This window comes from Hermetia illucens, chromosome 3 (genome assembly GCF_905115235.1).
Source record: "Hermetia illucens chromosome 3, iHerIll2.2.curated.20191125, whole genome shotgun sequence".
NCBI lineage: Eukaryota > Metazoa > Arthropoda > Insecta > Diptera > Stratiomyidae > Hermetia > Hermetia illucens.
The window spans coordinates 106,609,663-106,623,746 of NC_051851.1; the positions used below are offsets into that span (position 1 = coordinate 106,609,663).

Here is a 14,084-nt window from a genome sequence, read left to right on the forward strand (position 1 = left end):
AATAATCAAGTTCGTTAAGTTTTTCTGTATTATAACTATCTGTCTGATTACACCACTGGAAATATTAGCTCCAAGAACAAATCACTTAAAGTAAAAAACCAATCACGTAAATTCAGAATAAATTAAGTAGAATTACAATTGTTCATGCTCTTCACTATCATTTCCTATTATGCTTTCAATGCAACATGATTATCTTCAATAGCATTTGTACGAAGAAACTTCAACTAATATTTCAGGCTTTCGAATTAGTAATACACTAGGCTTTATAACGAAATGACGTGTTGTTGTTCTCGGGAAAACCTTCCAGCTCGACATCGAAATTAACTGCCCTCATTCTGCTTCCGTTGTGAAGTTGTCAACAGCATTTCGATTTACTTATGTCTGACCATAACTGCAAACCAACGAAGAGAAGAATCTGCTCTTTACGATGCGCAAGGTACTTTTGCATTTCCTTCAAGATAAGGGCTGATTTACGTTTGTCTGTCCATAGCATACTTCTTGACCAAATGTCTTCGTAAATGATAGCATAATAAGGTATTACCAACATTGGGACTTTAACCAAGGCGACTAATTTTACCATATCTAGAAACTAATCAATTGATACTTAGACGAATTGTGTATATGTATGCGCAAATTGTGATTATAATAGCGAAATTTTTACATTTTCGGCCTTAGCAACCGTACCCTACATACATCGGGAAAACTCGCTCGCTTTCCGCTCAACTGGCCCAACCAACCAAAAAATGGACTAAGCGGCATCCAAGGGGTCACTTATTACAAAGTATCCGAGTATGTCACCATTTCGCATTCCCGATTGCCGCAACCAATGTATTAGCACATATTATTAAGTTCAGAAGCTCAAGGTTCCGCAATTGAAAATTATCATCATCATCAACGGCGCAGCAACCGGTATCCGGTCTACGCCTTCTGTAATAAGGAACTCCAGACATCCCAATTTTGCGCCGAGGTTCACCAATTCGATATCCCTAAAAGCTGCCTGGCGACTTTACCTACGCCATCGCTCCATCTCAGGCAGGGTTTGCCTCGTCTTCTTTTTCTACCATAGATATTGCCCTTATAGACTTTCCGGATTAGGTGACCCGCCCACCGCAACCTGTTGAGCCGGATTTTATAGATAATACTCAACAACGTGATGCCTCTATAATTGCTGCACCTTTTCATGTATCAGACTGATAATGCCTCGTTGCCAGTCGTCAAGCATTGATTCGATGTTCCACACTTTCAGCATCAGTTGATGAACGGCTTAGTGTAGTTGAATATGCAAATTAAAATTCGAGTTTGAACAACTGTATCATCATTGAATCGGACTGCGCGGATTAAATCAAACAGTATGACAGCATTCTGCATGCCTTATTCCTGGGCACTGACACCGTAATGGTCCACTTTACCCGACACCCTCTTTTGACGAAATATCCCGGATTCGCTCATGTATCGCAGGACTTCTGATAGTGGATGTAATGCTCTGTTGCGTCTGTTGTTCCGGCTTACAGCGATTCAGAGTTTCCAATTGAGCATCAATTCCAAATGGAGCCCTTAGCCGTCTAGTGATCTGCACTTTCGTGCCAAGACGTTCAGCGAAATTTGCTCAATCCGTTTTCTTAGGAGTCTGTCTCCATATTATGGTCTGTTTGTCCACAGTAAAGTATTCTGACGGGGAGACTTTGTCTAGCGCTCGCGTGTCTGTATTCAACTTGCCCCGATGAAAGCTCGATCATACCCCACGTTGACAGTTGAACAGACAGTTGGAGTGGCGAAATCAAATAGTTTCTCTTCTCTTGGATTACATTTGCTTCTTCTCCAACAGATATGTTAATCGTTCGGCTAGCTCCTGGGCACAGAGTTGTTTGAGTCTCTCGTTCTAGAGGATCTCTTATGGTATCAGGTCCTAACCCCATTTACTGACTCAGTATCACTGATTTGGTTAACCAGAGCCCAGGGCTAAGGGCACATCTGCAAATTCGCCAGGCTTGCAGTAGAAATTTGTCTGCAAATTAATTTTAGTGACCGTTATGTTTTTTTACATAAATGAATAGCCGCCGCGAACTGGAGAGGCTACTGCATTCAGTATGAGACACAGCGGGGTTACCGCTTGTCCATACTTTCCGCCGAAAATTTAGATTCCTTGCATTCGATTTTTCCGGATTTTGGCATACGATTTCCACATACACACATGTAAGCAATTTATAGGATGTATATGGGTACTTGATTGAACCAAAAACCACCGCCTTCAAGTGTATATGTTTTTTGACCTGTTTCGGTTTTAAGTTACCTCTCTTGTGTATAGGGTTGTTCATTGTCTTTTTAGTTAGTTTCATCCAAAGTCATGTTTTTGATTGTTAACCAAATTTTTACAATTTACAGTTGCCACCTGTGCTTAGGCTCAACAAGATTTTGGTCTGCGAATATTGACCACTTTCTCAAAATATTATATTTTGTTTTCTAATTATAATTTCTAGATTCAATCGTGTAGCCATGAGGCAATCAATCCATTTTTAAGGTTTTGTGTGAAACAAAACCTTATTAGAATCGAGACGGTGTCTGTCTGTCCGTCTGTCCGTCTGTCCGTCTGTCTGTCTGTCTGTCTGTCTGTCTGTCTGTCTGTCTGTCTGTCTGTCACACCCGATTTATTCGGAAACGGCTGGACCGATTGTTACGAAAATTGGTGAGAGTATGTAATCTGGTGATCCCTTTACATGCAGTAAGTGGCGCCATCTTGTGTTAAGTTTAAGGGGGGCTCCCCATACATGTGAATGGAGGGTGCAAATTTTTTTTTCACAGAATGTAGCCATGTGGGGTATCAAATGAAAGGTCTCAATTAGTACTTTTCGAAACTGGTTCAATATTTGATGTTGGGTGAAACAGAGGGGAGTGAGGGCTCAAAATATGACCCCCAAAAAGTGTAACAGGTCTCGTTCTCAGAACCTATCCAACCGAAAAATCTGAAAAAAATCACAGTGGTGCATCTCTACGAAATCTAGGCCTCAAAATATATCAGGTTCCGACATCTGCATAAATAAAGTTAATAATAGTATATTTCCACATTTTAGAAATTTACCCGGCACCCCCCTTATGTTCATCCCAGAAGTACAAAATTTGGCATGGGTGTAATGAAGAATATAATACACAATTTGGTCAAGTTTGAAGAAAAGCCAATTATTATTAACAAAGTTATAGGAGGTGAAACTTTACAATTTTTTGTGAATTTCGAGCACTCTACAACCTGCATGACGTCATCATCACATATCAATTCATCAATACCACAACGAAATGAGTTCTTATGAATTGGGTCCCAGAGAATTATTTTCTTTTAGTTTTTTTTAGTTATTTGCCAACCAGACATGTGTGTATGTAGGTATATAATATATGCGTGCTAATGAACTTTGCGGGTAGTGCCTAATTCAAATAGATATAAGAAGTAAATCGGAGATATGGGTACGATCAATTTATATACGTGCATATATGTGTACAGTATTCTGTTATAGGCAGTTTGTTTGTTTAGGCTAAGCGTGATATCTATGACTGTAATATGTACGTATGTCTGCGGGGATTTGTAGCTATATACGGACAGACAAATGGGCGTTGAAGTTTCTTACATAAGATGAACACAAAACCTTTATACCTGAAGCGCGAGCTTCCGGTATTCCGACTTGTTAAATAAGTTGCTCGAGATCAGCTTTTCTGAGAGACGCCAGGGACACATTATCTACATAAAGCAGTGTCCATAAGAAGAACAAAGAGAAGTGGAGGACGAATAAATTCTTCCATTGAAATCTGCTCAAAATATTCTCGCAATCAATCCATCGTGGCTCGTCAGTCGGTAAGCGAAGTAACGTTCTTGTCATTAATACAACAGAAAAATTCGATATCGTTGTCGGCAAGTCGAAACACACTTCTCTCACCACCCCGAGTGTCCTATTTATTGTAATGATCTCTGTAATGAATCGCTCGGGTAATAGCGGTTGACTTCTTTGCTTCATTATAGGCTCCAAACTCTTCTCCGCCATGGTACCTGTTTCCGGCAGCCTTTTCACCCACTTAACATTATAATATTATTTTATGTCATTAGGGTCGCCCGCAATGTGTGATTTAAAGGTAAAAGTAGTGCTGAGTAGTTTTCGAATTGATAGTGGAAGGTGAAGGTATCCGTCTTTCCGCCTTTGAATCGCTTGCTAATTAGGACGAAATTGGTGGTAAGTACCAATACTAAATGTTATTAAATGCCGCAATTAAATATCAAAATGAAAAGAAGTCTTGCGTTCGTAATGAAAGGTCAAGGTCGAATAGTACTTCCCGAAACCTATATTAGTATATACATTGGCTGCAAAGGTGCCAAGTGCGGGGTCCAAAAGGGGTCAGTTACTTCAAGGCACCGTTCTCAGAAGCTACTCAACCCAAATATCGGAAAATAAATATAGTGATCCGTGCACATAGTATCGAGGCCCTCAAAATATTCTCCATGTCAATACTAGTTCAAATAAAGTTAATGATAGTATATTACCATATTAATTAAAAGTATATTCTTTTATAAATTAACTGGGAACCCCCTTAAATTGACCCTAGAATCATCAAGTTTGGTAGTAATGAAGACTAAATTATGGAGCAGATACTACCAAGTTAATAATAATAGGTCAAAGTTGCCACTTTTGTGCAAATTTATTACAATTACAATTATATAAGTAATACATAAAGCCTTTTACAACTGAAACGTTTACCTTTCGGTTTGCCTTGTTTTTACTGAATACAACGAAGTTTCTTGATAACGATGCACAGTTTCATTGAAAACTGGGGCTCTGTAGAGGGCTACTCAACAAAAGAGTAAATAGAAAAGTTTTCAACAGTGCAGTTGGCAAAATTCAGATAGCTCTCTGCGTAGTCTATATTTCCAAAATGTACCTTGAGTAATATGTAATACCATTGCATTCTATGCGACGAACATATTTGGTTTTCTTTACTCAGGACCCGATTTCTTAGCTTTGTAAAACTGTTATGCATGTGACTCGATCACTACTTGTTGGAAGTATTCATTTGATTCGTTTGTGAAGTGAGTACACCATTTGCCAATATTCCAAAATGGGAAAGCATACACAGTTTTCCCCACCAAGTTTTCAAGGTTTTGTGTAAAATAAAACCATATTAAAATCGATTCAATAACACCCGATTTATTCGAAAACGGCTGAACTTATTGTCACGAAGTTTGGTGAGCTGGTCTGTTCTATGAATCCCTTTACATACAGCAAGTGGCACCATTTTATGTAGTGTTCTGAGGGGGGCTCCCTATACATGCGAAATGGGGGCATAATTTTTTTTTTCGCAGAATATGGTCCCGTGGTGGTCACTCTTCAAATGTAAGGGGTTGATTATCACTTTTCGAGAGTAACCTTATTTCTGATATTGGATGAAGGACAGGGAAGTAAGGACCCAACATTTGTGCCCCAAATTCGTTCTCTATCTGAAACAAATCACAGTAACGCACCTCTGTATACGAAATCTAGGCCGCAAAATACATCGCGGTCTGATATCTGCTCAAAATAAGTTAATAATAGCATATGAATTCACCCAAAGCTCCTCTTAATTTTATTCTAGAATTAGAATAATTCAACTATTAGTAATAAAGTTATAGAGGGTAAAAATTTTGCCTTTTATATAAATCGATTGAAATCTAAGAGGTGTATGACGTCATCATCATTTAAAGTGGTTTTCTTCGAACAGCAAGAAGCATGTAAACATCTTATTTTTACATCTTTTTAGCTTTTTTTAGTTATTTGTATATCAGTATCAATTACTCAAGGCAGACAGATATACATGTGCATATGTTAATGGAGTTGCGGGTAGTGCCCAATTATGGATACATATGTACACATGTTTATATTAGTGTTAGGGGTATTCAATTCAATTTGCGCTGTGGTCATTCTGGGATATTCAGATGCGTACAATCAATTTATATAGATGCGTGCTATATGTATGCATCAGCATGTGATAATAGGAAATGTTTGTTTATTTAGGATGACGATAATATTTATGGCTTTAATATGTATATGTCTCTTGCTAACTGGAAATTTATGAAGGACTACTTTGAATTCTTACCTTTCTAGAAAATTTTTCACATAAGATAAACACAAAATCTTTACACCCAAAGCATCAGTTTTCGATATTCCGATTTGTTATTTATTTACACTCGTTATTTTCAGTGAAAAGCACAATACAAAGTTGGTATTACTTTTACAAGGAAGTGGTATGTAATGTATATCACTAGCCAGCGTAGTGCATACATATTTACAGAAAATTCTGAGTCACTTGGAAGAATGTTACTTGTCTCACCCACGTTACAGATGGAATAACGTTACATCTCAGTCAGTAATAAATAATGTAAATACTTTTTTTTTCACATATACATACAGACTTCCAAACATGATTTTCATGAAAGAGATTGCATTCCTTTCTCCAATATTAAAGTTGAGTGGGGTTTTGTTCCAGTTTAAGCCTCTCCAAATAACACTGATACACAACATGAACAATCTACTTTTATTAACTTGGAAGCCAGGACATTTCAGAATTCATGGGAGGAGTGAGTGAAATATCATGCAAGGTACTGTCTTTGATGGTCAGCCCGTCTAAAATGACAAGGTGTGTTTATTGATAATTTGATGCCGGTGAAGAAATGGTTGCTAAATGATATTATATATTTTCATCTTTTTCTTTAGCCTTTGTCCCGTTCACAAGCGAAGTCGGCTCAAAATGATATTATATTCAATACGAGCTAAGCCCGGCAGGCCTTGTTCTGCCTGTCTATATTTGTAAAAGCTGAGAATGTCTTCGATATACTAGAATAACTGAACCAATCTGATGATATACTTATCTTTGCGCTTTGAATGTGGGTGTAAAATTACCATATTTTACAATATTCGTCACTCCAAACGATGCATTTGAAAGCGGACATTCCATTTTCAAATATGCTATAAAAATTGTTTGGGTTCGTCAATAACTGCAGCAATATAAGTTTTGACTCCCGAATCTGACGGCATAGACAGTGGTGACAAGCATTTCTTATTGAAACTCTAAAGCGCAATAATGTAAGCGTTATATAGCCATCAGATTAGGGTAATGAGGGCATTTCGATGCATTTTCATTCATTTTTACTGGGATCGATTTTCAATCTTGCTCGGGCTTGTTCAGCGTTCAGCTTCGCGTCATATGTCTTACCCTTCGATAATTGAGTAGTTCTGAAAGAAGAGCTCAAAGATTTGAAATTCACACATCATGTTGCTGTGATATTTTAGAAGCTCTTCAAGTGGAAGCTCTTACTCACATATTGTCAAATCTTGCGTCTCGCTTTTATAACGTTCCAGCCGCTTTTGAACTAGAAGTTCAGATCCAGTATTATTTTCGGTGCGGGTTTTATTCTTGTCACGTTTCAGAAGCTCTTGAAGTAGAGACTTTGGTTCGTTCTGTTTCCAGTCATGAGTGTGTTCTTCGAATATTTCAACTGTTCTACTGGCTGGAAGTTGCCGTATCATTTGAGCTTCTAATGTACGATTTAGGATCGATCAATGCACAGCACGAAAGACTGGCGCGGAAGGTGATATCCCATTTCTTGGGTAATATAGTGTTTTCCAGGAGACAGGCCTGTCATTTATTAAGAACGTTAGTGAGTGGTGATAACTTCACCCTGTACGAGGTTACTCCACTATTAACAAAACGCTACGGATCTAGACTGGGGAGTCGAAAAACCCCTCCCCAAACCAGAGTATCATGTAAACCGTGGATAGTTTGCACTGACTGTATTCGAACCGAGCCTCACTGGTACCTGGCTGCCCCAGTGAGTAAGTTTGACCTTATCGTGCTGGTTCAGGAGCCCTGGGTGTTCCGGAGGTAGATTTTCGATCTGGAAAGAGGAAGCATGCAGGGGGGAGAGAGAGTTTTCATCATTCTTAAACGTCATTTAAAATAGTATATATGTCTTTCAGAGATAGTAACCTTGTAGCTATTCAAGGCTCACTGGAAGCGGAGGAGATTTCCAGAGGCAATCGTGGCACCGGGCTGCTTCCCAGGAGATGACATTCGGATTCCACCGGAGCTAGTCGCGAGACTGGTAAAGTATTGTAAGAGGAGGGAGCTAGCGCTTCTCCTCGGCTGCGATGCCAACGCCTATCAAGAAGCGTGGGAAGGAGTGACACTAATTGAAGAGGTGGCTACCTTCTTGAATTTATTCTTAGCAATAAGTTGAGTGATCAAAGAGTAGTATAGGTCCCACAGCGAAACGTGGATTGGCATCCACGATGGAGCATAAAACACGGAAAACAACATGTTACAAAGCCACAACAAGAGCCTCGGACTAGACGGGTTACACAACGACGAACATGGGAACGACAACGGAATAACGATTTGCGCATTTTGTCATGGAACGTGCGCACCCTGTACAGAGATGAAGCTGATGGGCAGCTAGCCGATACCCTGTCCGCACTGGCTGATGTAACAGCGTTACAGGAGATGCGTTGGACAGAGACCGGTTTCCTGGAGAAGACCCGCTACACCATATATTATAGTGGCCATCTAGTAAACCATGTGTTTGGAGTAGGGTTCTTAGTCAGGCAAAAAATGAAACCTACTGTTATCGGCTCTGAAAACATAAGTGAACGGCTATGCGTTCACGCCCGTTCAGAGGAGACTGCAGAGTCGGAGAAGGACACCTTCTACGAGGCAGTAGAACGAACCCTCGAAGCCTGTTCCAAGTATGATATCAAAATCATACTTGCGGATTTCACCAGTCAAGTAGGGATGGAGCCCATATTCAGGCGATTCCAATGATAACGGACTGCGGATTATTCAATTAGCAGTATCGCACGAAATGGTTATTGGAAGTAGTTGGTTTCCGAGCTCGAATAACGACACCACCTACAATCCTCTCTGACAATCAGGTGAGAGTTAATACTGAAACCATCCACAACACAGCCCTCTGCAACACCTATAAAAGGGAAATGGATGCCGCAATAACCGCAGTCAATAGAGATCTTGGCGATGAACCATCAACAAATGATCTTCACAATCACCTGAAGAACGTTATCATTGATACGGTCACAAAGATACTTCGTCCCAACCGCAAAAGGAGTCGGAATGGCTGGTTTGACGATGAATGTAAGCTAGCTACAGAACGAAAGAATGCAGCATACCGACGAATGTTGCATTCTCAAAGAACTCGGGCACGCGCGGAAACTTATCACGAACTCCGTCGAGCGGAGAAGTGACTTCACAGTTACACCAAGTGGTTCATCAACTTGTGCTCAAGGTATAGGACAGCGAATCAATGCCTGAAGATTGGCAACGAGGCATTATCTGTCTCATACATAAAGAGGGAGATATCAGACAGTGCAGCAATTATCAAGGTATCACGTTGCTGAGTACCATCTATAAGATATTCTCCACTATCTTGCTAGACCGGATAGCCCCATACGCCCAGGACATCATTGGCCCATACCAAAGAGGCTTCACCCCAGGCAAATCAGCAACAGATTAGATTTGCTCTCTGCGGCAAACGATGGAAAAACTGTTGGAATATGAACAACAGTTGCACCATATTTTTATCGACTTTAAAGCCGCCTATGATAGCATCGCCAGAGTGAAACTGCACGCGGCCATGAGAGAATTCGATATTCCGACGAAATTGATAAGACTGACTAGGCTGACCCTGTCCAATACGCGAGGCTAGACAAAAACAGCAGGATCACTCTCAACACCATTCGACATCAACAACGGGATGCACTATCATGCATCGTCTTCAACCTGGCCCTGGAGAAAGTGATCCGTGATGCTGAGGTAAATTCAAGGGGTACGATCCTCTTTAAGCCCACCAACTACTGGCCTATGCTGACGATATCGACCTCATGGGAAGAACAAGCCGAGATGTACAAACTGCCTTCATCCAGATCGAGCGGGCGGCAATCGGGGGAAGATCTTGGGCTGCACATCAATGAAGGCAAGACAAAATATATGGTGGCAACGTCAGCACCAAAAACCAACCAACCAACAACATCAAACCGCACTGGTCAAACCAGAAGAATAAAGATAGGAGAATACAACTTTGAGACCGTAGATAATTTCTCCTATTTAGGGTCGAAAATAACAACCAATAACAGCTAGGATGATGAAATTTGCGCACGGTTGTTGGCAGCCAACAGAGCCTATTTCAGCTTGCAAAAACTGTTCCGCTCGAACTATTTCATTTGCACGTAGCCCGTTATTTTCATAACGTCAAAATCAACTTTGGGGGGGGGGGGGTTAGTTTACTCAATTTCATTAAAAATATTAAATAACGTAATTTGAGCTTACAAAAACTGTTCCGCTCGAAACGTCTCACCATAGGGTCAAAGCTCTTACTGTACAAGACAATGATCTGACCAGTCGTCATGTATTCCTCGGAGGCTTGGGTTCTTAGCAAGAAGAATTCCGAACTCTTGGCCGCGTTCGAGAAAAGAATCCTCCGGAAAATGTTTGGCCCCCTACATGAGGATGGACGATTCCATAGCCTACATAATGACGAAATGTATGGGCGATACCATGACCGTCAGGTTGTGGATAGAATCCGGTTCAATAGGTTACAATGGGCCGGTCACTTAATGCGTATGGATAAGAATGATCCAGCCTGGAAAGTCTATAAGGGTAGAAAAAGAAGACGAGGCAGACCCTGACTAAGACGGAGCGATGGCGTAGGCCAGGACGCCAGACAGCTTTGAAGGATATTGAATTGGTGGACCTCGGCGCAAAACCGGGATGTCTGGAGTTCCTTATTAAGGCAGGCCTAGACCGGATACCGGTTGTTGCATCGTTGATGATGATGATGATGAATAAGTTAGAAATATATACCGTAGGGAACAGCACTAGACCAGACGTCCTGTACATAACTCTAGGGAATACTCTGGTGAACGGGCTGGTCAGGAATTAGTGAGTGCCGGATGAACTATCAGTGTCAGCTGTCAGAATAATCAGACATTGAGGGCAACACCGAAATAAAACGGCTAATAAGAAATCCCAGGAGAACGGATTGAGACTCCTATGCAAAGCACCTAAGTAACAACATTCGAACTGGAATTGGAAATAGTGGTGGTAGTGGTGTCATTGACATACATGCGGAAGGGCAGAATATTAGAGTAGGCAATTAGAAGAATCATCGACAGATATAAATTCCATTACCATCACCGCTTATATAGAGTATGGTAGTGGATAAACTCCGAGCTAACAAACACTAGAATACAGGTCCAGTATTACGCTGACGATATTATTTTAATAAATAATAAATATGAGGATATCCTATGTGATAAGATCCAAACTGGACTAAGAGTTACTAGTGCCTGGTGCAGGAAGGCTAGGTTGTGTATCAATCCAGCCAAAACCACCATGGTACCATTCACTGGGAAGCGTAAGCTTAATATCCAGAGAGCCACAAGGTTACATGCCATGGAAATGACCAGAAATTACTCTGGAAGACACATGCATGAAATACTTATTCGGCTCTGATGACTTGCAGGCCTATAGCAGGAAAAAATGAAGTTGCACCTCGAAGACACTACTTTGGATATACACTGCAACAGCAAGACCAATGATTAACTAGGGGCGGTAATCTCAGAAGAAATAATTTAATTCATCACAAGAGCCAGGGAGTTACATAAACTCCAAAAGACTAACTTGCGTGTGTATCAGTAGGGCAACGAAGACATGGCCAACAGCATGCCTGAAGGTCTTTTTGGGATTAACTTTTTCCGTCTGCACATACAGACAGGGAGAGCGATCTTCGGAATCGCTGGGACCATCAGAGAGGCGGCAAGCTGCCTAAATCGAAGAACAGTTGTTATTCTTTCCAGTCGGTACTTTAAATTATTGATACCAAGGGATATGTTACCCAACGAGATTTCACTTCGATAAGAAGTTTGAAACACGTTGGAATAATAGAGCAAACTGGGAGGGCGTGGCTTTGACATACGACTTAAACCAGCAATCGATTACTTGGTGCATTGACGAATCCCTCACAGCAGAGGGAGCGGGTGCCGGCGTCATTGGTACAAGAAAAATGTACTTTGAACCAATGGGTAAACAGACTAGAATATTCCTGGCGGAAATGCACGCTGTAGGCAGATGTTCTTAATCCAATCTCCAAAGGAACTATAGGAGTTTAAGTCAGCTTCTTGAGAGATTGAATATGCTTGACCTGCACAATAACGTCTGGATACTCTGGCTCCAAGCCATGTTAGATTGGAAGGCACGAGAAAGAACCCTCATATGGCATCAGAAACGCCACAAATAAAAAGGTATGGCTGAGGGAACTATACTGGACAAACCTACCAGGAACAGAACCGTTCATGGAAGAACACGAACCTAAGCGCACAAAGGACTGTTTAAACTTTACCAAAAAAAATCTCCATATTATAGTGGGAATACTCACTGGTCACTGCCGACTAAACCATCACCTGGGGAAGCTAAGAATATCTACGGTCACTGCCTACAGAGTGTGTCGAAAGCTCCGTACACGTTTTCGGACAGTGTCCAGCACTTGCGCAAAGTAGGTCGAGGGACCTGGAAGAATACTTAATACCAGATGCCAGGTTGAAATACTTGGAAGTAGGGAATATATTAAAATTCCTGAGGGTCATAGGCTTCCCAACGGTTATAGGCTTACTTGACATAATATAGATAATAAGTACCCTATAATCAATAAAAGGGGCAGAATAGTTCTTGAAGAACGCACTGCAACTTCACTTAATAGAATAATAATAAAAGTTACGATTTTTTGGAAAATATTTTCAATAATTTTCAGTATTAAACATCCCACCAATCACAGTTATTATTTTCCAGGGCGACTGGTTGAAGGGTGTATTAGTTGATCCATTGTAACGTCATCTAGGGCCAAGTTACAACAACGTAAACAGCAGGAAAACATTTGCCATTAAAAACCACAGATATGAAATATACCAATCTTCCTGGTGGTCAGGGGCAGCTATGAATCACAAACCGATTTAAATTGTAGTAATGTAGAATATATTATGAAGCACGATATTCTCCAGGTTTTATCTGAATCGTACAACCGTCTCCTTCTCTGTTGTCGTTTTAATGCAAATTTACTCCAAGCCAAAATACTAAATGTCATTATCACACCAATGGAAGTGGTCCGACATGCTAAATGAATATATGTTACGGGCTATGTACAAATGAAATAGTGCTGCACTCAAATATACTACACAAAACAATACCTGAAATGTAGAGTTTCCGATTGACGGCTTGTTTTGAGGTTTTTTGTATATAACCACACTTTAAGCTAATTTGCCTTCCTTTTGTCATACCCAATGTGGCTGAGTGAATTCTTTAGCCGGGTTATTCAGGAAGGAAGAACACCATCTGACTGGCAAGGAAGTGCCACTGTTCCAATATGGAAAAAGAAAGGTAGTCCAGCAGAATGTTCAAATTATCGTCCGATCCGGGTTTTTTCCCATACCATGAAGATTTTTGAACGCATTCTTGACAACCATATTCACGAAATCATTGAAATAACCGTGAATCAAGCCGGATTTGTCAGGAACTGCGGAACTACTGACGAAATACACGATGCGCGGTTACTCATGGAGAAACATCGTGAAAAGCATCCCCCTTATTACATTGCCTTTCTGGATATAGAGAAAGCGTTTGACCGTGTACCACACGAACTCAGCTGGTATGCTTTACGACAACACTTAGTGCCAGAAGAACTCGTGCACTGGGTTCAATAGCTCTACCACGATCCGAAAAGTAAAGTTCGAAGTATGGCGGGTGTATCAAAACCGCTTCGTGTCTCTGTTGGTGTTCATCAATGAAGCGCCCTCACACCGCTCCTCCTTGTTCTTGTTATGGACACCGTCACACGGGATATCCAACGTCCAGCGCCCTACACACTGCTTGCTTTATGAAACAGGCACAATCATTGTCAGCGGCAGTGATCTGCCCAGAACTGAGCGATTTTGATACCTCGGGTCATCGCTATCAGCCAATGGAGAACTGCGTTATGAAGTTGCTTCACGCATTAACGCAACGTGGATGAAGTCGCG

The 14,084-nt window shown here is 40.9% G+C and overlaps 1 protein-coding gene across 1 annotated transcript in view; it reads left to right on the forward strand.

The window, feature by feature from the left end:
• Positions 1-412: 412 nt before the first annotated feature.
• The window catches only part of LOC119652913 (anther-specific proline-rich protein APG), a 155,291-nt gene continuing 141,619 nt past the window's right edge, over positions 413-14,084 (forward strand). Inside the window, exon 1 of the mRNA XM_038057295.1 lies at positions 413-436. Coding sequence (XP_037913223.1) covers positions 428-436 — 9 coding nt within the window. The 5' untranslated portion in view covers positions 413-427. The remainder of the gene's footprint in view (positions 437-14,084) is intronic.